Source organism: Tuber melanosporum (genome assembly GCF_000151645.1).
Source record: "Tuber melanosporum whole genome shotgun sequence assembly, scaffold_256, strain Mel28".
NCBI classification, from domain to species: Eukaryota; Fungi; Ascomycota; class Pezizomycetes; order Pezizales; family Tuberaceae; genus Tuber; species Tuber melanosporum.
In genome coordinates this window covers 44,112-68,589 of record NW_003298926.1, presented here as the reverse complement: position 1 = coordinate 68,589, position 24,478 = coordinate 44,112, and the positions used below count along the sequence as shown (strand labels likewise).

At 45.2% G+C, this 24,478-nt stretch overlaps 2 protein-coding genes; one reads left to right on the top strand and one right to left on the bottom strand.

Moving 5' to 3' along the window:
• Positions 1 to 788: 788 nt before the first annotated feature.
• On the top strand, positions 789 to 1,502 carry GSTUM_00001147001 (uncharacterized protein). XM_002838517.2 has 3 exons: positions 789 to 928; positions 993 to 1,224; positions 1,308 to 1,502. Exons 1-3 carry the CDS (start codon positions 879 to 881, stop codon positions 1,365 to 1,367), a joined length of 342 nt encoding a protein of 113 aa, XP_002838563.1. The 5' UTR covers positions 789 to 878; the 3' UTR covers positions 1,368 to 1,502.
• A 42-nt stretch (positions 1,503 to 1,544) lies between these two features.
• GSTUM_00001146001 (uncharacterized protein) lies at positions 1,545 to 2,919 on the bottom strand. XM_002838516.2 has 7 exons: positions 2,706 to 2,919; positions 2,270 to 2,616; positions 2,179 to 2,197; positions 2,074 to 2,129; positions 1,987 to 2,023; positions 1,784 to 1,935; positions 1,545 to 1,733 (listed from the first exon to the last, which is right to left on the bottom strand). Exons 1-7 carry the CDS (start codon positions 2,731 to 2,733, stop codon positions 1,710 to 1,712), a joined length of 663 nt encoding a protein of 220 aa, XP_002838562.1. The 5' UTR covers positions 2,734 to 2,919; the 3' UTR covers positions 1,545 to 1,709.
• Between the last annotated feature and the right edge of the window lie 21,559 nt (positions 2,920 to 24,478).

Genomic DNA, 24,478 nt, shown 5'->3' with positions numbered 1-24,478 from the left:
GCTGAGTACGGCATTCACGACACTTTACACAACCTTTCTTTCCTTTACTATCTCCTAGAGTCAAGGCATTCCCACGATTTCTTCTGTTTATTCGTCTCAACACAAGTATTATTATTTTTAAACCCCATTAACGTACTATTCCCTTCTCACAAGGTTGCCTTGCTATGTGTGAAGCTGAACTTAAGTGTTGCCTCGTGTCATAAACAGCTCAGCCTCCGCAGGGAGAAAGGAGGCTCTAAGAGTTAGGAGAAATTCATGTATCTCAGCACCCCGCACTTCAGCTTAGATGATAAATTTATATAGACCCCCAGAATAACCACCTATCTACGGGATACACGGAACTATCCTGAGATAACAAGCCGCGCTTCTCGCATTGTTTATATTCTTGAGCTTGCGCTAATTCATGAACGATACAATCTCAATTTTACGTCCGACCCCCACAGAACCTCCTGATTATGAATGTTGCAGCTGGAAATCGCTGCCAAATATCGAAGCCTAAGCTACAAAAATCTACCTTACCCACAACCTTTAACCCATCCATGCTGCATGGTTCCATAAATACACCAATAGAATCCTATAACCTACTAACTAATACACCCACTGCTATCTGCCACCACACCATACCACAAACCCTACCCCCTACCATCCTTATTTCACCAAACCAAAACAGCGAGTGATACCAAATGACCAAGTACAAAAGCCGGGTAATCATTCGGAACTAGCAAAGCCCTGTTTTCAACCATAATTGCCGCACAGCCATCATACAGTATGGTACTTACCAAACCACCCATCATCGAATCTACACACCTCACCAGTAACCGAAAAAAGACCTACGAAAAACGACCACCAACTACCGACGATTATCAAAAAGAAGAAAAATGCCCTCAAGAGTGCTAATATCCCTCTCGGCCCTTCTCCTAATCCACTCGTGCGTACCCTCCCCCCGCATCCTCCTTCCCTCTCCAAGCTAACCCTCCCCAAAAAATAAAAAGCTGCTACTCCGCGCACGAACACTCCCTTCTAATGCCAACTACCTCGCTACCGCTGGACGTGGCGGTCGAGATGTTGGTCTCAGTGGTTCTGCTGTGCTTCGGCATCGTGCTAGGAAATCGTGAGGAGTTGAAGCCCATCTCCTGGAGCGTGTGGAGCGGGTTGCTGGAGCGGGAGAAGGGGTATGGACAGTTCAGCTATCTGGAGGAGCGTGTGGGCTTTCTGGATATTAGGGTTTGTTTGTTTTTTTGCCCCCCTCCGGGGTTGAGGTTGAGTTCTGGGCGGTTTGGCTAATTGATTGTTTGGCTGTGGGATAGGCCAAGCGGGCCGAGTTTGCCAAGTGGGTTAAGGGTGCAGAGGAAGGTTCTTCCCCTTAAAACACCTAGTGGGTCGAATGGATTGGATTGGACCAGATAGGTGGGTTAATTGAGGTTAATAGATGGATGGATTATGGATGTCATGTTCCTTCTGTAGATACGATATGGGCGTCGGAGATCTCCTAAAGTGGTCACAATCAAGCTGGTAATCAAGCTGGTAGAATCTGCGCGCAAGTGTTTGCAATAGATATCATCTCGGTGTCACAAGCATTCAGACTTTCAAACCCCAATTCGCCCGTTCGGTCGCTCGCGCGAATTTTAATTTTTTTGATCATCTATCTAGGCTCCGCCTGAAATATGGCATGGTCTAGACGGCTTCCGTGACGAACACCGACCGGCACTTCATAATTTCTGCATAGCAGCGATCTACCCTCCATTGTCAGCAATGCGTAACATGAGTTATACAAGGGACATACATCAGTGCTCTGGACGTGGTCCTCATCACCCTCGATCTCCTGTTGCAGATCGTCAAGAGAGACCTTCTCATCCTCGACAACCAAGTTAATCTGCAACTTCTTGATGCCGAAACCGACAGGGACTAAGGTGGAAGCTCCCCAGACAAGCCCATCTGTAGACAGTTAGTCTATGCTCATTAAAGGTTGGAAGTGATGAGTCTTACCCTTCTCAATCGCTCTAACGTTCTTCTCCAACTGGATCTATCGAGAGGTCAGTATGAAAATCGCTGAGGTGAAGCAAGGAAGCCAACCATATCGGTAGTATCATCCCACGGCTTTACCTCCATAGTGACAACAGACTTGGCCGCTAATATCAGTCAGCAACATCCCCCCGGTAGAGGAGAACAAGATCATACCAGGCTTAGTCTTGCCAGCCTACCCCACTCGATTAGCCAGGGGTGAAAAAATCCCACAACAATAACAGTAAGGGTGGATAAGGAAACTCACCTTTTTGGCGGCATACTCCTCCAACCTCTTCTTGGTAAGGGCCTCCTTTTCCTCATCAACCTCCTCATCTGAAGACCCAAACAAGTCAACCTCATCATCTTCCTCCTCAGCATCAGGAGCGGCAGAAGTGGTAGATTCAGGGATGTACGAAGAGACATCAGCAGAGGCATCACCAGGGAGGCTGGAGAAGTCGTTCTGGTAGGAGTCGATATGTTTGTACCATCTCGCGGCGTGGGGGAACTTGTCGGCGTCGGGTGCTCCAGAGAGTGCCTTGTAGGTGATAACATCGGCTTGGGATGGAGCGTAGCCGACGATGTAACTTCTTGCCTCGAGCCTGCCGTTCAGGTCTTTGATTTCATTATTCTCGTCAGTCGGATTACATGTATTGTAACACTTGACTGATCACTTGCAGTGGGGTAGGTAAGAGAGAACGCACCGGATAAACGAGCCTCAGGAAAGCCCATTGTGTACAGTTGATGTATTTATCTACCGAACGGAAAAAATGAAATAAAAACGGACTCGTGCAGGGTGAGGTTGAAAAAGAAAGGAAGAGGTTTTGTAGTAAGCGAGGTGGATTGGTTGGGAATTTCAAGGCACGACGATTTCCTCTCGAGAGAAGCCAAAGAAAAGAAGAGAAGAGGGGTAAGTTTGTTTGAGATTTTGGGGTGTTGGGTGGGCAATCATTTTTTCTGCCAGTAATGCAACGGGAGGGTTAGGGTCCAGACATTGCTGTTTTACCCTTATTTATAAATCATTTATTCGCTTCCAAACACGACATCGCCAAGCTGGCATACAGCCTAACGGCATCACCCCCGTGAGCCAACCAAAACCATCCCTTCGTTTGATGCCGAATTTCACAGCTTTTTAGCATGAGATCTGTGGTGCGATCAGCAAAAGCTAAACACAATAGAGTAAGCTTATGACGTGGTGATTAGGGGAAATGAGGTCTTGGTTGGATCACAGGTAACAGGAGAGCAACGAAAGTAGAAGTAGGTTAGAAGCATGTATAATAACAACCAACTTCATCAATGGCCGAACAAGAAGAGTGATACAACAGTGATGAGGTTGAAGCTGAATTTGTGAGGTTAGAGGAATATATTGATATGGAGGGAGGTGACCATGAGGTTATAAACGTGAATGGAGGAGTGGATCAGGAAGAGGACGAACGAGAGGAGGAGGAATGAAGATAAAACCATGGTGAAAACCATATCTGAGAGCTTCAACAGCTTCCTCCACTACCTCCCGTTTCCGAAGTTGACCCTTTTGTTCATCCTATGCCAAAACACAAGCAGTGTGCACTACTTCCAGTTGATTTTGATATCGCAGGAAGGGCATTAGGATATTTTCAATTGTTCTTTGATAAGTGTGTATTTCAACAACTCGCCAAGAGTACAAATCAATATGCCGTAATGAAGGTGCAGGAAATGTGACTGGGAGATCGCGTCCCTTGAAACTAACTTCAGCTGTCAAGTTAAAAATATTTTTTAGTATTATCAGCTATATGGGCGTTTTTCCATCCTCTCAGATGTCAGATTACTGGAAGCAAGACAATAGTTTTCCTTCTCATCGTATTGGAATGTATCTCTCTTGTAGCTGCTTTGAGCCCAGCTTCTCCTCTCTGATTTTTCTCCTAAATGCTTTTTTGTACTTTTTTCAACACCACGTACACTATCTCCAAATTCTCGTGTAACATGACCAGTCAGGTTACATGGATAATCCCAAAATGGCCATGATACCAATTCAGGGTATAGCTTTCCCAGAAGGTATGGACACTAGTGACAACGAAAGGCCAGAGACCACCACCCCTGGGGGTTGAAGAGAAAGAAGGAAGAGACCGAGCCTTATGAGCTCCCTGAATTTCATCAGATCAAGGGCCTCGTGATGGACCTGCTAAATGCCCAAGGGCCCAAGAAACAAACTTCTGCCAAGCATGCCATCGGCAATGCTGAGGACGAGGACTTTTCTACTAAAAGCATCACTATGATGTCCCTAATTATTACCAGGGTTACCAGATCAAGGTGCTCAACGTTATGATGCAAAATCTCACTTCCCTCATACAGGAGCAAGGTGTGGCAGTGGCAAAGGTAGCAGAATGGCCACCACCAAGGAAAAAACAGGTTGAGTCATATGTTGAGGCAGCATCCAAGCCGGAGATTGAAGTGATCCTGGCAAAGAAGAAGAAAGGAAAAGGGAAATGTAGTTTAGAGGAGGGGCTCACCTCACGCAAACAACTGGCGCCTAAGGAGCCTAAAATACAGGAACAAGGCAAGGGCAAAGACGACAGGGAGTGGACAACAGTCAAAAGCCCTAAACCCCAAAGCCGATCTACAGTGGCCAAATGTAGGATCTTTGCCACAAGGACAATGGCAAAACTCCTCGCCAATCCGGTGGCAGAAGAAGCAAGAGGAGTAATAGTTCTTACCAATGCACTGGTGAGTTGTGTGTACAAGGCACCAACCGATCTGGAAGTGTCTTCGAATAGGATAAATAGCGAAATTATGGTTCCTGTACCACAGGAAGCGGATTCAGGACAGTACTCCAGATACCTGGAGAAGATGACTGAGATGCTGAAATCGACAAACCCTGAAGGAGAACCAGTGTATCTTTCTTTCAGAATAGTCCCAACTGACGTCAACATCTTGGTACATGGCATTCCACTAGGTGCTATTCCATTTGACCCAACTGAGCTGGATAAAGAGATCAATCAACACTTTAAAAGTACACACAGAATCGACCTCACATTGGCCAAGTTCCTGAAAGCAGATATGGTGAGTAGGATAGGAAAGAGGGCTACCTCCTTGATGCTAAGATTGCCAGAAGCAGACGCTGGGAAACCTACCCCACAGGTGGTCTTTATGGGAAAGGTTAAAGAATCGAAAGGTCATGTAGTACATGACCCCAGCCATGCAATGCATGAGATGTTGGAAGTTTGGTCACCCCAAAATAGGATGTCGGGACAAAGTGGATATTTGCCCCCTCCGGTGCAAGACGCACCCCGAGGAAGATCGCAAGAATGGACAAACGAGTTGTAGAGGACACACAAGACTCATACCAGGTTGGTATTCGATGACACGGGCCAGATGTCCAGTGTGTATGGGATCACACTCCGCTAAGGACAAAGATTGCCTGGTATGGGTCAAAGTCAAAGAATAAGAAAAAGAAAAATACAACCAACTGATGGCCTCCTGAGCTCACGTTGGTATGACTGGTACTCAACATCAGCCTGGTGGGCTATATGTCGAGCGCATCCGGACAAAGAACAATGAAAAGAATGAAGTTGAAGGTTGTCGAACATAAGTGGGAGAGGAGCAAGGATGTTTTTATTTCGTTATTTCACATAGTTAAAGGGTTTAATGTTTCCTTTATATGTATTCAACATCTGCCCCTGTATAGTGAGGCCCCGTTAAGGGCACTAGAATATGAGTGTGTTTTTCAAAACAGCAATAAGGTTAGGGTAGCAACGTATATTTCCTTGTGAGTGTTAGCAGGTGTTTCCTTCGTGGTGGTACTGGCGGCTGAAAATGTAATATATTTAAGAGTTTTTAGCAGAGGAAGGCGGCTTGTGGGAAGAAGTTTTTCCTTTGTTTTATTGAATGTTTATAATTGGTAGGTAGAGGGTGTCAACAAAGTTGAGCCCGCTAGTTTGTTTATTAAGGAGCAAGAGCCCACCTTAGTGGTGGGAGACTTAAACGTATACACCATGTTCATAGACCCCCTGAGGACCTCAGTTATGGAGAATGGTGACAAGGGGAGCTGTACATGCGTACAGCAGTGTGACATGGTTACAATGTCCTAAATATGCCATGGATCTACACCAGGTTCTCGGAAAAAACCTGACATTGCACAGAGCCTCCACCATCAACTAGTTCTTGGCGAATGTAGTAATGCTACAGAGGATAGGTAGATGGAGGGATCTGTACCAAAGGATGAGCTCGGACCATATAGTCATCCTTACTGAAGTTAATAATGAAGAGGCAGAGCTAGCCAGACCTGCTCCAGACTGGAGCAAAATAATATAGCGAATGGAGAAGGGTGAGCCAAACACCCTCATTGAAATGGCCTTGAAAGGTTATATAAATGGTCCGAATAGATACGAACTAATCTTAGAACCAGGTGAGGCGGTATATAATTTTCAAACTAGCCTGAATAAGCTGCTCCACAATGTTCGAAGCTGGGCACCGAAGAAAAAAAACTAACAAAATGGTTGAAGAAATAGTAGACACCTGGTTGAGAAGGGTATATACTTCTGAAGCTCGGCGTGTAAGGTGTAACGGGACAGGAGTAGAAGAGAGAGATAGGGTGAAGAAGGCATACAGGAAAGCACTGAATTCCGTGAAGAGGGCGCATGGGGATGACTTCCTAGTAATCGCCAAGAAGAACAATGTGTGGATGGCTCACCAGTTCACTAGACAGAGGATATCTAGTAGAACACCAGGGGGAGCCAACACAATCCCTGAAAGAACTAAAAAAGCAATAATATAACACTTCCTTTCTACGAATGAAGACCCAGTCTCCCGACCCATCCCGAATACACAAAGGCCGTGAAGGGAGGATCAGGTTAAGTAGGAAGAGGTGGGAGAGGTGCTGCAGAGGTGTATCAACCAGTCCGCTTTGGGGCCAGATCAGGTGCCTTATGGGGTTTGGAAAGCAATCCATAGTATGAACCAGGAGATAATACCAAGGCTAATCGAGAATCTGCTCGAATGGGGGATCCACTCCCCGGTGCTCAAACAATCGACCGGTGTCATACTACCAAAGCCAAATAAATAATACTACGTGGATTGCTCGAGCTTCAGAGTCATAGCTTTGATGCAGACTTTCTCCAAGATGACGGAACGCATAGTGAACTTGTGGTTGATAAAAATCGCATACGATCAAGGTCTCTACTGCAAAAAATCAGACTGGCAGCTTGCCCCGAAGGTCTACAGTGCATGCTGTGGCGTTGCTTCAGCATCGGATCAAAGAGGCACAGTTTGCGAAGAAGAAGGTATCTACAATCTTCTTAGACGTAAAAGGGGGCTTCGATAACGTAGATCAAAACTAGTTGTCAGATAGGTTAGAGGGGGTTGATCAAATTCCCTGGTACCTTGTCAACTGGATATAGAGTTTTATCGCTACAAGAAATGTCTCCCTTTCATATGGCGGGAGCCCCAGGAGAGATCATACAGTCAACAAAGGGATAGTGCAAGAACCACCACCGTTCCCGCTCCTTTTTGTCATATATGTTAGGCTGTTGCATCTTGGGCGTGGCTTAAAGGAGATGTTTACTTCATCTTATGTTAATGACTTCCAGATCATAGTAGCATCGCATTCATGGTACAATAACTCCAGAATCCTAGAGACCGAAACTGAGAAGATGGTCGCTACGGCGCAGAGTCTAGGATTATTGTTTAGTTTGGCGAAGACCGAGCTCCGGCATTTGAGAATGAGGAGAGAGAAGGGCCCTAGGCCTAATCATACAGTTAATGCGCACTCTCATGTCATCAAACCCGCCTGCACCCTGGTCAGATGGCTGGGATACTGGTTGGCTAATGATAGGGAAACCAGCTCTCATTTCCAGAAAAGGTTGTCATTGGCACAAGGGGCCTTTGGGAGGATTCAAAGACTCTTAATGCCAGGGAAGGGCCTTACACTGTATGGGGCGAGGAGACAGGTGGAAGGGATTTTACTGCCTATACTGCTATATGGGGTGGAGGTATTGGCTCCGTCAATGGTGATGGTAGGAAAGATATAAAGCTTTTGGAACAGAGTGGCCAGATGGATCACTGACACATGGTACGCAACAAACACCATGGTCCCTTCGGCCGAGGCATGCCTAGCCCCGATAGCATTGTATGTGGAACAGGTGAAAAAGATAACCATGGTGCGCCTGGCCACAGCGATTCCAGAAAACAACATTGCAATAGCTATACTCCCAATGGCTTTCCCGACGAACAGTAGATTCAAAGTCAAGACGAAAAGGAGACTGACCTTCTATATGAATAAGGGAGGAATGAGGCCCAAGGTTTAGACCTCAAGCTCCATGACTACACAACAGGTATGGCTCCCGATAGACAAAGTTGCCGCTACCGTGGTGACACTCTTCCCGGATGCCAGAATACTAACAAAGCTGTCCAAGTTAGCCCAGGTCCCGCAGCAGGACACTGAGGCTTGCCTGAAGGCCAAGGATAAAGTTCAGAAAGAGATATGGCAAGATTGGGTGCAACAGCTGTACCCACATTACTACAAGTATAGGCCCCTGTTTAGAGACTGTTGGAGTTTCATGACTACTCAAGTTTCAGGCTAGATGGATTCACCAGATCAGGGCTCATAAAAGCTATCTTAACATACACGCAGATTGGTCCAACCAAGATCGGGATCACACATGCAGCAGATGCAGTGGGGCCCCGGAAACCTTGGAACATGATATGGAATGCTTGATGTTGGCTAAGGCCAGGGAGAGTTTGTCACCGAAAGCTTTAAACGTGGCACGAGATTTGGGGCTGTAGAAAAGAGGTGAGAGCACCTGTTGCTTTTTGAGGGATTTTGTTTCTTATATGTAACGAAATAGGATTAATTTTATGACAAGGATGGGGGTTTTTCCTTTTATCAGAAAGGCTAGATTGGCCTCATGAAGGACTAAATTGTTTTGCCGTAAATGCTAGGAGGAGATAGTGATGTTTCATCGATAAATTGTTATTTTGGAGAGAAATATCTCTTTTGTTTTATGGGTTTTTAGGTCATACCTCAGGGTTTATACCATGGATCTTCATGTATTAGTTTACAAATAAACCGCGGATTTAACAAAAAATAAAATAAAACAAAACTATTTTGAGCAACTAAAGAGATATTTTCATATTTCACCACCCTATTAGTCTCTCCCCCAAGCTCAGTGGTATCAGAAATTTCAGCCTTTAGCTAGCACATTGAAAACTGGATATGATTCTTCCTATTACCGGCAAGTGATCTCGCGGTAGATAAAATGATAGTATGGTTTACTAAACAATCATCTCATACCACTCTTACCTGTGGTAAGCCAACTCCTCAAGGATATAAGGTTTTAGCCTTATATTACTATGGATATACATATTCCTTTCTTTTTACCAGTCGTACTGAATCTTTTACTGAGCTTAACTCAAATCTCTATTCGGGTTCTTTGAGATTAAGTTCCACTTCATGTACTGTTTACCAGCTGGCTTGCAGTCTTCCATTCTCCTAATTTTCTTTTATGATATATATGGACAACTACTTTATCAATATACCACCTCTGAAGGCCTTAAGGAATAAAGGAATTGGCACATGTAGTACCTTTTGACCTACTTCTGTGAAGTATCCAAAAGCATTTCAATTCAGTAAAAAAAAGTGAACCTTTCCACTTAATACTATCTCAGGAGTGGTGGAGAAAGATGTTTTAGTTTGCTTATGGTAGGATAATAATCTTGTCCTATTCATGAGCACGGTATACAGGATTCCTTCAGAGCATGAAAACTATCCTGATAAACAGCACTGACGACCTCAGACCACAAATACCAACCACCAAAACATTCTACTCTGCTTTGGTGACCATCCTCGTGTTGTTATACTAACACCAAAATTTGCGATTGTTTATAACAACCACATGAACGTAGGTGATTTAGCTGATCATTATCGGAACTACTATACTAGACAGCTACGAGTTTCTTGAGTTAGGATGCCGGTTTTCTTTCAGCTTTTAGACACTATGGTAATCAATGCTTAGACGTTAGCAAAGATATTAACACACTCTATTCCCGGCTCTTTAATTGAAGGCTGTTCTTCAATCCAAGCCTACTCTATGAATTAAGACCACACTTCAACCCAACCAAGTTACTACAACCATCGAGATTTTTGAATTCAGCTTGCATCTTCATTAACATTTATTGAATGCCAAAGCCTTAATCCACCCCGTGCTGTAGAGTTAGAGACCATTACTTTCAGATCTCAACTCCCTGTTACCAATGGTGAGCATTGCCCTGGGGTTATACCATTAGGAAATAATTCCTTGAGTCATTGAAGTGGTAAGTTTGTACAGTATCTTTTAGATCCTAGACCTTATTCTCATAAAATCCTGATATTTGTAAACACAAGTGCTATTGCATACAGGTAATAAATCAGCTGGCATCTTCCAATTCTAGTAGTATATAAAAGCAGTTCTGTTCATAAATGTCAGGACATTATGAGTATTTGGAAGCTTTTAATACTAAATTCTTTCTATATGATATGGTATATAGCGAAACATACTGAACTTCCGTTGTCATGAAAAGATCCTGGAAGGCATGCTCTTATTTGATGTGAGACAGAAGCAGTTACACTGCTTCTCTTACCGTTATGTTAGGAGAGGTGGAACTTTATCTGATACAGTACAGGAAAAGCTGGCTCTTCAGAGAAGGAAAAAGGATTAAACATCTTTTTTGTGCTCGTATTGCCATGTTCCTCTTTGAAAAAAAAAACTTCTGCTTTACCTTATTTCATGAAAGCTAGTGTAATACACCAATAGTTTACACAGCTCTGATCCTTTCTCAATCTGGTATCACACTTCACTTTTGAACAATACTAGGGTACAACTGCAACCCGTAGTGAAAACCACGAAATCAAACAAAGGGATAACAAACAAATAAATAAAACACTACCACGGGCCAACCAGTCTCGCAACCCTCCACCCAAACATAAATCCAAAATTCCACTACCAACAGTCTCACAGGTGCTCACCCCCACCTGGGGGATCCCAGATTTATGCATCTGACTGTCTTGCAACCCTACCAACATCACCCCAATCATCCACCAAAACCAGCTCCACGAATCCACCCAAACACAAAATAGTCAAAAAAATTTGTCCCAACATCTGTCCACCAGTGTCACGTGTTTCACCTAAGTCTTCTAGCTCCCAAATGACTTGTCACACCACAAACACCTCAGAATCAAATTCGATAAAGCGAAGCATCTACCACTTCACTATGGCCACCCTACGGCCTCTCCCATACCTTCCCAGTGGTTCCATAAACCTCCCCAAAACTGCCAGTACCTTCCCTTGCTGTATTCCTGTCGGGCCCCCCCCGTGCAAGCTAACACATCGCCGGTTGTCATGCACACCTAACGTAGCCCCACAGTGCCCACACTTCCCCAACACTCCAGACCCAACTCTAAACACATGCCCCTGTCCAGAGAACTGGGTCAGTATCGGCAGCATGCAATCATGCCCCCCCCCCTACTGCGGCCCCCTGTTTCTGTACCCAGGCAGATCCGATCAAGGAACACCTCCATATAGGCTTCCTCAACTGGGTCCACTGCGTAGTACTTCCCACTGAATGGGTTCCTGGCCACAATCCTCACATCGCCAAGACTCTTGTGGTTGTGCAGGATGCCAAGCCCAACCCATCAGTTGTGCCTCCACTAAGAGGTCCAATCTATAACTCTCTTATCCTCAAACAGCGCTACCGGACCAGGTCTCTTGGCCAAGTATCTTCCACATCTAGTCAGGTAGTGCCTATTTTCTCTCCTAGCGCGGTCATTGTGTTTCTACAGGCCAGCCCCACTCCATACCCTCACCAAGCAGAACACATCCATCCAACTCACTGCTTTCATGTGTCAGGCATGTGCAAGTTTTGGTCGGTAGCACTCATAGCCTTCTGTTATGTGCCACTCCAACTATTCCTTTACATAGAGCTCTTTGGCTAATGCTAGCGCTTGTATGCCTAAATCCATGTATCATGAACATGGCTTGGCATGGAAAAGGTTTTCACATGAAGCATGATTAAGAGTCATAGGTATGTTATTGTTTCGTGCATATAACCATTTTGGTCATATAACTTGCTTAGGTTAAGATTTGTTATGTTTTGCAAATGACTCGATTATGAGTCATAAGGAGTGCATCTGGCGAATGTGAGTTGTAAGTCTGCCTTGTAAGTATGCCTTGCGGATATGCCTTGTACATACAATTTATGTTTCGAAAATGGCGTCATTATTAGGTTATGATTTTCGTGCTTATAACTACTTTGGATTATAAGACTTATTTATTGTGTTATGATAGGTTTATGAGTTTCTGCACATGAGACCACTTTGGTCACATGATTAGTTTGTTATGATTTGGATTTGCGCATGAGACCACTTTGGGTCACATGACTTTGGGTAGGAAGAATACTATATAAGGAGTGGTATGACTGAGAAGGATAGGTTTTTCCTGCTTTGTTGTAAGTAGTTTTCCTCGTCCTTGCTATCACTTCACCGTGAGTATTTCTTTCGCACCCACAATGGGCCTTGATGCCTTGGATTCTGGAGAGATATATGAGTTTGCTCAGTAGTTCCTGGGGTTCTTGGTGTTGAGGTGTGTTGGTGATCCATAATGGATTACTTGTTTGCTTCTCGTTTTGTTGCCTGCTGGTTATCTCATAATGCTGGCACTTTGAGCTATTCATCATTGTCGCTTACGAGCCCCTTTCGGTAAAATGTCTTTGGCTTCATGTCTATCATCTACTTGCAGTTGTCAGATTGGATTGGGGAGATTGAACTTTGTGTTTTGGGGGATCACCCATGTCGTTCTTTGGGCCAGCTTATGTTTCTTGTTGGGTTTTAAGGGAGTCCTTAGTTCTTACTATACAAAACACAAGCAGGTTTGCTTTATGACCATCCAGCGTCCTCAACTCATCGTACTAGCTGCATCATGTCTCAGGTATTAGGGCACCACCAGCTCAGCCCCTCCTCATTACCTTACATTTTTAAGGTCAGAATCTTACGATGTTGTTTATCACCCTTCCCTTGGACGTTTTGTCCTTGCGGCATTTACAGTGGTTCAGTCAGGTGTCTCCTGCTTACCTCGGTGGGGATGGCTTTGAGCCTGAAAAATCTTATCCCGTGGTGTGGTTTCTCATTACTGTCTGGGGTGGTGTGGGACGATTAGCTGCCGAGCACTTGCATTGTTTGTGGGTTTAGGTCGTTCAGTTGCGGATTGTGGTTGGCGGCTTCACTCATGGCAAGTGAGGCCTACCTTCTGTTTGTCTGCTTCTGTTCTTTCGCCCTCCCCCTTTATATCACATTGTTTGGGGGCACCTCTTGCCCATCATTTGGTCTGTACCTGTTGCCGGACCTGTGGGGCTGGCATTGGCTGGCTCTGCCTACTCTTTCCCAACTTAATTGAATGTCTGTTTGACTGAGTTAGATGGTGTGGCTGGTGCTGGTGCCTTTGTGTGCTGGTGCTGCGTCCTTTGTAGCTCCCAGCAGTGGCTGGTAGGCCCCCCTCAGCTACAAGGTACCAGAGATTGGGGCTCTGTTGGTGTGGCCAAGACAAGTGGCTACCTGATGGGGCACGTTATGGGCTGTCCTGTGGCTATCAGATGGTTGATCTGTCTGAGGAGCTGGGGGGGCTGGATCGGCTCTGTGGTGTCTGGTGTTTGTGGCTTGGGTGGGGCTAATTGTGGGGGGGAGAGGCACCTGTAAGCAACGGTCGGGCCTATGTCAGGTTGGACAAGGTCTAATTAAATGTTTCCAGACCAGCTTGAGCTGTTGGATAAAGCTGCTGAGTGCTGCAATGCTCTACAATGGACTAGCTGGCTGACTGCCACCTGTGTGGATAGTGGGTTGTGACCACCTGGTTGGACTTGTTTGGGTCTTGCGTGCTGAGCTTTATGAGGTTTGTTTGGTTTCTCTGGTCTGGCTATGGGTTTGGTGGGAGGAGGCATGGCACCACCGATGGGGGGTAGGCCCCACTGATCTTCTTGGTCAGTGTCATGAACGTGGCTTGGCATGGAAAAGGTTTTCACATGACTCATGATTATGAGTCATAGGTATGTTATTGTTTTATGTATATGACTCATTTGGGTCATATGACTTATGATGTTATGATTTGTTATGTTTCGCACATGACTTGATTAAGAGTCACGAGATGTGAGCTTCGCGAGTATGCCATGTGAGTGTGCCTTGCGGGTATGCCTTGTACATATGATTCATGTTTTGCACATGACCTCATTATGAGGTCATGGGTTTCACGCATATGACTCAGTTGAGTCATAGGACTTGTTTATTGCGTTACCATTAGTTTATGAGTTTTTGCATATGACGTTGCCATGAGGTCATGTGTTTTAAGTGTGTGACCACTTTGGTCACGTGACTAGTTATAATTTGGTTTTGCACATGTGACCACATTGGGTTACATGACTATGGGTGGGAAGAACACTATATCAGGAGGCTGATACAGGTGGGGAGGATAGGTTCTTCACGCTTTGTTCTAAGTACCTTTCCTCCGTCTTTCACCCCGTGTCGGTAGTGAAGGTTCGGTGTCGATCCAATCACAGCCCTTGATTTCTATCTCATGATAGGCTTCAAGTCTTTAACTTCAAATACCTTTTGGAGGCTTCACTGTTATACCTCCTCCTACATTTGCTGGAAGTCCTTTCTTCCTTTTACTTATCCTTTCACTTGTTCACTATAGTCGCCTCCTTACCGTCGCAATGGCTGAGCGAGGCTCTACCCCCTCTGCCACATCTACTGTACATTCATCAGTGGTTCTGTCTCGTGCCATCGAGAAGAACTTCACCTTCGGCATTACATCTGCATCTATTCTTGGCGATTTCATCCCACTGAGAAAGTGATATCTACCTTGTCAGCTCCCCAGGCCTATGAATGTGATACAGTTCACAGTTTGGTCACGATTCGGGCAGTGGAAGTTCCTTTGGTTATCCCCTCTTCGCCTGTCCCCTCAGTCGCTTTGGTTGCTACGGTTATCTCGGTTGGGGGGGGTGGGCTAGACCCTGTGAATTCTCAGAGTCCGGCAGAGGAGCAACCTCAGGGGAATGTTGCGCTGCTGGTTATCCCGGCCCCTCCTACAGCTTCAGGTGTGGGTGATGGTGTGGGTGGACTGGTTCCTGATTTGTCAGGACCGGTTCAGGCACTTGCTCCTGGTGTGGGTGGGGTGGATGCTGGTGTGGTGACACTAGCTGTGGCGGTATCACACCCTTTGGGGGGAAAGGTGCCTAAGTCCTCTGGGGTTGAGCCTGTAGCTGATGGGGGTAAGGACTCTGGTGGCGTCTCCCCTCTAGTGGTGGGTGGTGATGAGAGTGGCCCGTTCACTCCTGTTGCTAGACCTGCACCCGGGAGTGGGAAGAGAAAGAAGAACAAGAAGCATCGGGTCAAACAAGACCAGACCTCACCTGTGCCACTTGTCCGCAATACAGAAGGATCATCCCCTTCACCGGCTCGTGGTAGCGAACAGGCTACTATGGAGTCCACGATGGGTTCGCCGTCAGCGGAGTGAGCTGAGGAGTTAGAGGAGGAGTTCACTACCTTGGCATGTTCGGTCAAGTACCTGCTGCTTGGGGAGTATCTCGTCCTGGCTGCTTCCATCAAGGTTTTTGGACTGCACTGTGGTGTGGTGCCACCCTGATTCTCTATGACGGTTCGTACCCCCTTGGTTAAGGAACCCTCGCCCTGTAAGTTGGCTTTCCCTCGGGTCTATGGGCTTGGGCTTTGCGGGTGTTTCTTTTATTTGGAATATGTACGGGTGCCGGAGTGGTTGGCGGGGTGTCCCGGAATTATTGAATGGGGGCGCTCAGGTGGGTTTCTATTGTGGAGGAGGTTTTTACGGGGTCACATTCAGGTGGCGGTAGTGGAATCTTTTGGATTTTGTATGGGTAACTTCACTAGCGAGTAGGGTGGGCTGAGCAGGACTTTCATTACCATTGATGGCGTTTATTTAGTGTTCATGTTAGGGCATGGCACAGGCATGTTTGAGGTACGGGGTTGGAGGTTTAGTTAGTTGGTAGTTAGTGGTATTCAGGATGTGACAACCTGGGGGCCTGGCCCCGGGGCTTGTCGTATGCCAGTGTTGGCGGTACGAGCTTAAATAAAATTATATTGAATTCTAAGTACTTTTCCTAGTTCATTGATCCAGTGTCTGACGTCAAGGTTTGGTCTCGATCGAATCGGAGTCCTTGATTTCTATCTCCTGATAGGCTTCATGTATTTAACTTCGAACACCTTTTGGGGACTTTGTTTTTATACCTTCTTTCAGGTTTGCTGGAAGTCCTTTCTTCCTTTTACTTATCTTTCAGTTTTTCACTACGGTGGCCTCCTCACCATCACAATAGCTAATTGAGCCTCCACCACCTCTGCAACGTCTACACTACATTCCTTGGTTGTTTTGTCTTCTGACATTGACGAGAATTTCACCATGGAGGCCGAAGTTTCTCGCCTTCAGCATCACATCTCCATCCTTACTCAGCCATTTCATTGCGCTGGGAAAGAGATATCTGCCTTGTGGGCTGCACTCGAGAATGACCATGCTATCAATAACAGTTATCTCACAATGTTGGTGGCTGAAGCTGCTACAGTTATCTCCTCTTCGCATGTCCCCTCAGTTGCTTCAGTTACTACAGTGGTCTCAGTGGGGTAGGGTGGACTAGCCCCTGCGAGTTCTCATGGTCCGGGGGATCAGCTCCCTTGGGGGAATGTTTTACTCCGCCGGCTATCCCGGCCCCTCCTCTAGCTACGGTTGTAGGTGGTAGTGTGGGTAGACCGGTTCCTGATTCCTTGGGGCTGGTTGAGGCGCTTGCTCCTAGTGTGGGTGGGGTGGATCCTGGGGTGATAATACCAGCTATGGTGGTATCACCTCCTTAGGGGGAGAAGGTGCCTGAGTCCTCTCTGGCTGAGCCCGTGGCTGGTCGGAGTAACGCCTCTGGTGGCATTCCTCCTGTGGTGGTGGGTGGTGATGATGGTGGCCCATTCACTCCTCTTAGTAGACCTGCACCTGGGGGTGGGAAGAGGAAAAAGAAAAGCAAGAAGTGCCGGGTCAAACAAGACCAGACCCCACCAGTGCCACTTGTCCCTGACTTGGAATGGTCATCGCCTTCGCCGGTTCGCTATCGCTAACCGGCTACTACAGAGTCCGCAGCAGATTCGCCCCCTGAGGAGCGAGCTCAGGAGTTGGAGGAGCAGCTGAATCCCTGGGCATGTTCGGTCAGGTGCAATCAGTTTGGGGACTATCTCGTTCTGGGTGCTTCCGACGAGGTCTTTGGGCTATGCTGCCACAGTGGTGCCCCCCTGCTTCTCTATGATGGTATGTACCTCCATGGGTTAGGAACTCTCGCCCCGTAAGTCGGCTTTCATTTGGGTTTACGCCCTTGGGTATTCTGTGTTTCTTTTGTTTGGTAATGGCGGTGGGTACCGGGGTGGTCAGTGGGGTGTCCCGGGATCATTGAGTGGGGATGCTCAGGTGGGTTTCAAATAGGGAGGTGGTTTTCGTGGGGTCACATTCAGGTGGCAGTAGTAGAATCTTTGGATTTTGTATGGGTAACCTGGCTGGTGGGCAGGCTGGGCTAAGGAGGAACTTTCTTTACCATTAATGGCTTTGTATTTATTGTTCGTATTAGGGCATGCTACGGGCATCTTTGAGGTACAGGGTTGGAGGTTTAGTTAGTTCATAGGTAGTGGTATCCGGGATGCGACAACGTGAGGGCCTGGCCCTGGGACTCATCGTATGCCAGTGTTAGTAGTATGAGTTTAAATAAAATTAGATTGAATTCTAACAACTTTTCCTCCTTATTACTTTAACAAATACAAAACCCCTCCACGATCTTTATCTTTATTGCAACGCTTATAGGCACGCCGAGGAATGCTCTTCATAAAGAAGAGTCAGAGAAAGCTTATGATAGGCGTCCCCGATAGAAGACAAAGGTCTTGTACTATCAGTAATGTAGGCAGAGGCCTATTACTATCATAACATTAAAGAAAGAAACAGAAGCAGGAGAGAAGTATTGTTCCCTGTCGCCAAGAACTAACAATCCAAGGAGGGATCGTTACATTACAAAGCATCACCTAGAGCGATGCCAAAGGATACAAGATGGCTTCCTTCAACCCAGACAGGGAAGGAGATATCGAAATTGATGATGAAAACCTTAAGCTAGGGGGATTTAGTGATGCCCTAAATAACGTCTCAGCAGAGCCTCGAGGGCAGCCAGTCCAGTAACACCACAGAATGGATCCCCTGCCGATAGCTCGCCAACAGGAACTCTATGACCAGAAAGGATTTCGGGATCAGCAGTACCTGGACCACAATCCCCAGCCGCTCCAGCGCCAGGTACCAATATACTTGGAATAACTGATATCCAGTTTCAGACATTTCTCGTAGCAACACGAAGCACAGGACAGGGAAATATCAAACGACAAAAAGCCAAAGAACCTGACACATATGAGGGAGCCGAAGATAAGTTCAGAATATGCTTCACACAATGTGAAGGATATTTCTCCGTCAAAGGATATGGAGAACGTCAGGGCGAGATCAAGATTCGCTTTGTGGAACCTCTGTTAAGAGGAGTCGCTGGGCAATAGATTATACCATTCCAAGATGGAAGGAAACAAAGGGACCAGGTCACCTATGCAGAATTCAAGGCGGTCCTATTTGAACAATTTGGTGATCCCAATGCTAAAGAAACTGCAGGAGGAAAGTTGGAGAAACTCCAACAAGGACAACAGACATTTTCAGCATACTGGAACGAATGTCGACTATTGGAATATGAAGCAGAATTGACGATGCTACTCTCTACATGATCCTGCTAAGAAACTGTTGTCAAAGACTACGAGAAGTGTGGGGAATCTCTGACCTACACTATACAACTTTGAAATGATTTGAAACATGGGCAAATAATAGGGAAAGCAAACTGAACATGGTTTGAGACAATTTGGAAAAAACCATAGTGCATAGGACACTCGAGTCGTCCAGGAGTATGGATGGAACCTTCCAACCACAAGCAACACAAAGTGAGAGCAGAACATTACCACAAGGCAAACCAATGGAATTGGACAGAATAAGATCAGGACTAGCCTTAAACCTATCCAAGGAAGAATACGCTAGGAGGATGAATAGAAAACTCTGGCTGCGATCCAAGAAGGCAGGACATTGGATAAGGGAATGCCAAAGCCAACAAGACAATGGGTGCCAAGGAACTAAGGCAGCTGGAAATAATCATTTCCAATTCCAAAGGAAAACTCACTTCTGCGAGATGATGACCAAAGACTTATCGGCGGAAAAAGACGAGGGTCCAACGTACATGATGGTCTGGGAGACCGAAGATGTGAACCTGGAAAACCCATCAAGTTAGCAAACTACTACACCGTACTACACATGCAAAGGGGCGAAGAAGAGGGAGATCATGTGATGATTAAGACAAAGATACACAATGAAAAGCACGAAGAAACAATGACATATGCAATACTAGACTTGGGAGTGACAGAAGATTTCATCGACAAAGAAATTTGCGACAAATACGGACTCCACACCAAAAATGCGAAGAAAGCGAGACAAGTCTACCTAGCAGATGGAAAGCCAAGCGTAATGGGTCCTATAACCCATACAGCGACAGTACCAATGGACATTGATAGTCATAGGGAAATGGCAACCTACCAGGTAGCAGATCTCAAGAACGATGTGATACTCCTAAGGATGCCATGGTTACCAAAACATAACCCTACGATCGATTGGAACGAGAACAAGATGACCTTCACCAGCGAAATGTGTGCGACACGATGTGTCAACAGTTGACCAGTGGTCTGCTCGACACCGATACCAGAAGCGGAAGAGGAAACCTTGCATGCAACGTTCGCCAAGATGTGACAAGTTAAGAGAGTCCGGATACAAAAGCTGGACCAAGGGGCAAAAGTGCCTACCAGGGGTTCCAAAGAGGCAGCAGGACATGACCTGGATGCCAACAAAGAAACCAAGATACCTGCCAATGGGCAGCCAATGATAGCAACAGGAATAGTCATTGGACTACGAGAAGGCACCTATGGACATATAGTACCCCACAGTGGTCTAGCAGTTAAACATCAACTCACGACCATGGCGGGTGCGATCGATGCAGACTATAGAGGTGAAATCAAGGTGGTCTTAGCCAACCTTGCTCAAGAGGACTACGAAGTCCAAAAAGGGAATCGAATCGCACAATTGATTATTGAAAAAATCAATAAAGAGGATCTATCCGAAGTAGATTAACAAGAAGATACCACAACGGGAGACAAGAGATTTGGAAGGACAGATCAAAACCAGCCCGATAAATCAAAATAAATCGAGATCAAGGAGATCACAGCACAGGCCTTTGGACTGTGCTATCAAACAGGAGGTATAACAGGAATTCTCAAATAGATATACGAAGACGAAAAAGCGGTCCTAGCAAAAATCAATATCAGCACGGAACTAGCAATCCAAGACAAGAACTACCAAAGTAAAAATGGATGAAAAAAATTGATCCCAAAAGAATATCATCAATTCACGAATCTATTCCAAAAAAAAGAAGGTACGGGGCTACTACCCCAAAGACCAGGAATCCCCCACAAGATTCAGCTGGACAAAGACGAGAAAATGGGAAAACCAAAAGAGATTCCCTACAAGAAATTATACCCACTAGGAGAATTAGAGCTTGAAGAACTTAGAAAGTACATTGAGCAAAACCTAAAGCGAGGATGGATAAGAGACTCCTTCGCATCAGGAGGATCTCCAATACTATTTGTCAAAAAGAAAGATGGAAAAATGAGATTCTGTGTAGACTACAGAGCCCTCAATTCGGTCACGTTCGGTCACTTAGAAAGATCAATATCCACTACCGGTCATTGGAGAAGCACTCGATAGAGTACGGTCAGCAAAATCCTTGACCAAACCTGACATCAAGGAGGCATACCACAATATACGCATCAAAGTAGGAGACAAATGGAAGACTACATTTGCCTCAAGATATGGAATGTTCGAATACTTAGTTATCCCTTTTGGGCTAACCAATGCACTGGCTTCATTCCAAAGATAGATCAACAAGGTACTCAACAAGTACCTTGACATATGTTGCATCGTATACTTAGATGACGAACTCATCTACGCGGAAAACATGCAACAACATCAGAAGGATTGCAGCAATATTATGGCGGCAATACAGGGATCAGGAATGAAGATCAAACCAACAAAATGTGAATTCCATAAAGAAGAAACCGAATACCTTGGGTTTAACATCAATCAGAGCAGGGTCAATGTTGACCCAGACCAAACAACAGCAATATGGGATTGGGCCAAACCAAACAACCAAACAGATGTTCAATGCTTTATGGAATTCTGCAACTTTTATCAAAGGTTCAGAGAAGGGTTTAGCAGGCTTGCAAAGCCACTCTATAACCTGACCAAGAAAGACAAGAAATGGGAATGGGGAGAAACAGAATAAAAAGCATACGATGCCATCCAGACACATCTGACATCAGGACCAATACTGATACACTTTGACCCAAACCGAAGGACAATGATTGAAACGCATGCCTTGAAGTATGTATGTTAAGGCATACCATCACAACAATATGAAGACGGAAAATGGAGGCCAGTGTCTTACCAATCCAAGACAATGACCCCCGCAGAATACAACTACTAGGTGGCAAACAATAAACTATTAGTAATAGTTCAAGCATTAAAGGAATGGAGGAGATAAATTGTGAATAATGACCATCCAGTCCGAGCTCTAATCAACCACAAGAAGCTGGTTCTGTTCATGACTACGAAGGAATTGAATGAGCGCCAGATCAGGTAGATGGAACACCTCAGCGAATACAACTTCAAAATTGAATACTGACCAGGCAAAGAGAGTGGAAAGCCAGACGCTCTCACAAGGATTGCAAGCGACAAACTACAAACAAAAGAAAACAAAAGGATCAAACAAAATACACGAACACTATTACCAAAGACCTACTTTAAGGAAATGGAGGTTATCTAATTCACAACAATGGAAGAAAAGGAAATCGAGAAGGTAAACGAAGGAGACAAAACAATTCAGACAATAAGAGAAGCATTGGAGGAAGGAAAAAAGGAGATGAATGGAATCGCTCTGGGTTTATGCCAATGGGAGGATAGAAACATGTGGTATGACGGAAAACAAGAGATTCCTGAAGAAGAAAAGATAAGAACAGATATCATACGACAACACCATGATATGCGAATGGCAGGACATGGAGGAACAGGAAAAACCACACAATTCATCATGAGGTCATTCCATTGGCCAGGACTGCGCGAAGATAAAAGATGTATCAAGAATTACAACATATGGCAAAGGATGAAAATGGCTAAACATGCACTATATGGATTACTGAAATCGAACGATGTTCCCGAATGACGATGGAAAACAATTACTATGGATTTCATCATAGACCTACCATTATCAGAGAAAGGCAATAGACTCCTGGTCATGGTGGATCGTCTGACCAAAATGTATTATTTCATTCCAGTTAGAAAAGATATGGACACGAGGGATTTCATACAACCATTCTTCCAAGATGTCTTCCCACTTCACTGCCTCCCAAATAATATCATTACCAACCTTGCAACCTTGTTCACATTAGGACTGTGGAAAAAGGTAACTGGAGAAATGGGGATACAAAATAGGCTGAGCACAGCATTTCACCCACAAATGGATGGACAAACGGAACGGATAAACGCAATACCTGAACAATATTTACCGGCCTAGGTCATTTACCAACAAGATCATTGGTACAAACTGCTATCAATGGCAGAATTCGCATACAACAATGGTAAACAAGTAGCAATTGGCACGACACCCTTCTTCGTAAATTAGAGACAACATCCACGAAGTCAGGCCACATATCATACCATTAATGGTATAATACCGGATAAAACCGACATGGGAAAACTAAATGAGACATTACAATATGAAATGAGTCAAGTACAACAACGGCAAAATGAACAATATGATAAACACCGAAGACCGGATCCAAACATACAACTGGGAGATATGGTATGGATAATATCATGCAATGTCCATACGACAGGACCATCAAAGAAATTGGACTACAAGAAACTAGGGCCATTCAAGATACTGGAAAAAGTGGGCAACTGAGCTTATAAACTTGACCTTCCCCCCTCAATATGAATACACAACACATTCCACATCTCACTCATTGAATTATACAACGACATTAAGTTTCCTTCATAAACAATTATTCCTCCTCCTCCGACTGAACTCAAGGGAGTACCAGAATACGAACTGGACGAGATAGTCGATTCTGGCTTTTTCTATGGAAATGTACAATACCGAGCCATGTCAATCGGTTACTCACCAGAACACGATAAAACTTGGTACTTTGCATACAACTTCAAACACATACAAGATGCCATCTCAATCTTCCACCAGTGATACCCAGGCAAGCCCTGCCCAGGTAACGATCACATTCAACCAAGACAAGGGCGAGGAAAAGACTCCCTCACCATTGCAACCATACGAGGGCTGGGGCGACAGGCCCCGCCAAACTACACCTACCAGCCCTGAATAATCATTCATGGTGCCGACCGATTAAGAACTCAAGGAAAAAGAAAAACAAGCACAGCATAACGCCATGTCATGGATGGTATGCTATGATGATGGATGGCCCACACACTATAGGAATAAGGAAGACGCAGGGTAGTTTCCAAGAGAATATAAAAAGTATGGTCCACACTAGGACCATGCCCTAAAGCACTGAAAACCGTGCTTCAACAACAGGTACAAAATGCACAAGATGAAGAAAATCAATGCGAAATACTACCTGCAGAAGGATGGAAAAAAGAAAGAGTTGGACGGAAAGGACGCCACACTATAGCAGAGGGCTATGGCCTCGAGGATGACGCCCAGGGAGCGGGGAGCTCAAAATTCATATATGGAAATGGAACCAGATACTAGAAGCCTAAACATGCAAATGAGAGGACTTTGGGAAGAACTTGGCCATGCCAAGGCCACAATCTTGGCAAGCAAAAAAATGAGTACAGAGCTAAGACAGCAAAATGACCATCAAAGGCGCATGATCGAGATGGCAAACCTCACCTTGAAAACAGTGAGGATAAGATGGCGGGAAGCGGACGACAAGTTCAATAGGCTTTGGAGGTCCAAGTGCTTGGCAGGACGGGAAATATTAAAACTTGGGGATGAAGCCTGATGGGACTCAGTCTTAGGGGGAGAGGAGCTAATGTCATGAATATGGCTTGTCACAGAAAAGATTTACATATGACTCATGATGATGAGTCATAGGTATCTTATTGTTTCAAGCATATGACTCATTTGGGTCATGTGACTTATTATGTTATGATTTGTTATATTTCACACTTAACTTGATTATGAGTCATGAGACGTGGGCTTGGTGAGTATGCCTCGCGAGTGTGCCTTGTGGGTATGCCTTGCGCATATGATTTATGTTTTGCACATAACCTTATTATGA

What these genes read in the sequence shown, in the direction of transcription:
- GSTUM_00001147001 (XM_002838517.2), top strand. Translation starts at nt 879, where the DNA reads ATGCCCTCAAGAGTGCTAATATCCCTCTCGGCCCTTCTCCTAATCCAC. An exon ending in GCCCTTCTCCTAATCCACTC is followed by an intron (nt 929 to 992) that starts GTGCGTACCCTC and finishes AAAAATAAAAAG; the next exon opens with CTGCTACTCCGCGCACGAAC. An exon ending in TGGGCTTTCTGGATATTAGG is followed by an intron (nt 1,225 to 1,307) that starts GTTTGTTTGTTT and finishes GCTGTGGGATAG; the next exon opens with GCCAAGCGGGCCGAGTTTGC.
- GSTUM_00001146001 (XM_002838516.2), bottom strand. Translation starts at nt 2,733, where the DNA reads ATGGGCTTTCCTGAGGCTCGTTTATCCG. An exon ending in TCCTGAGGCTCGTTTATCCG is followed by an intron (nt 2,617 to 2,705) that starts GTGCGTTCTCTC and finishes ATGAAATCAAAG; the next exon opens with ACCTGAACGGCAGGCTCGAG. An exon ending in ACCACGTCCAGAGCACTGAT is followed by an intron (nt 1,734 to 1,783) that starts GTATGTCCCTTG and finishes AATGGAGGGTAG; the next exon opens with ATCGCTGCTATGCAGAAATT.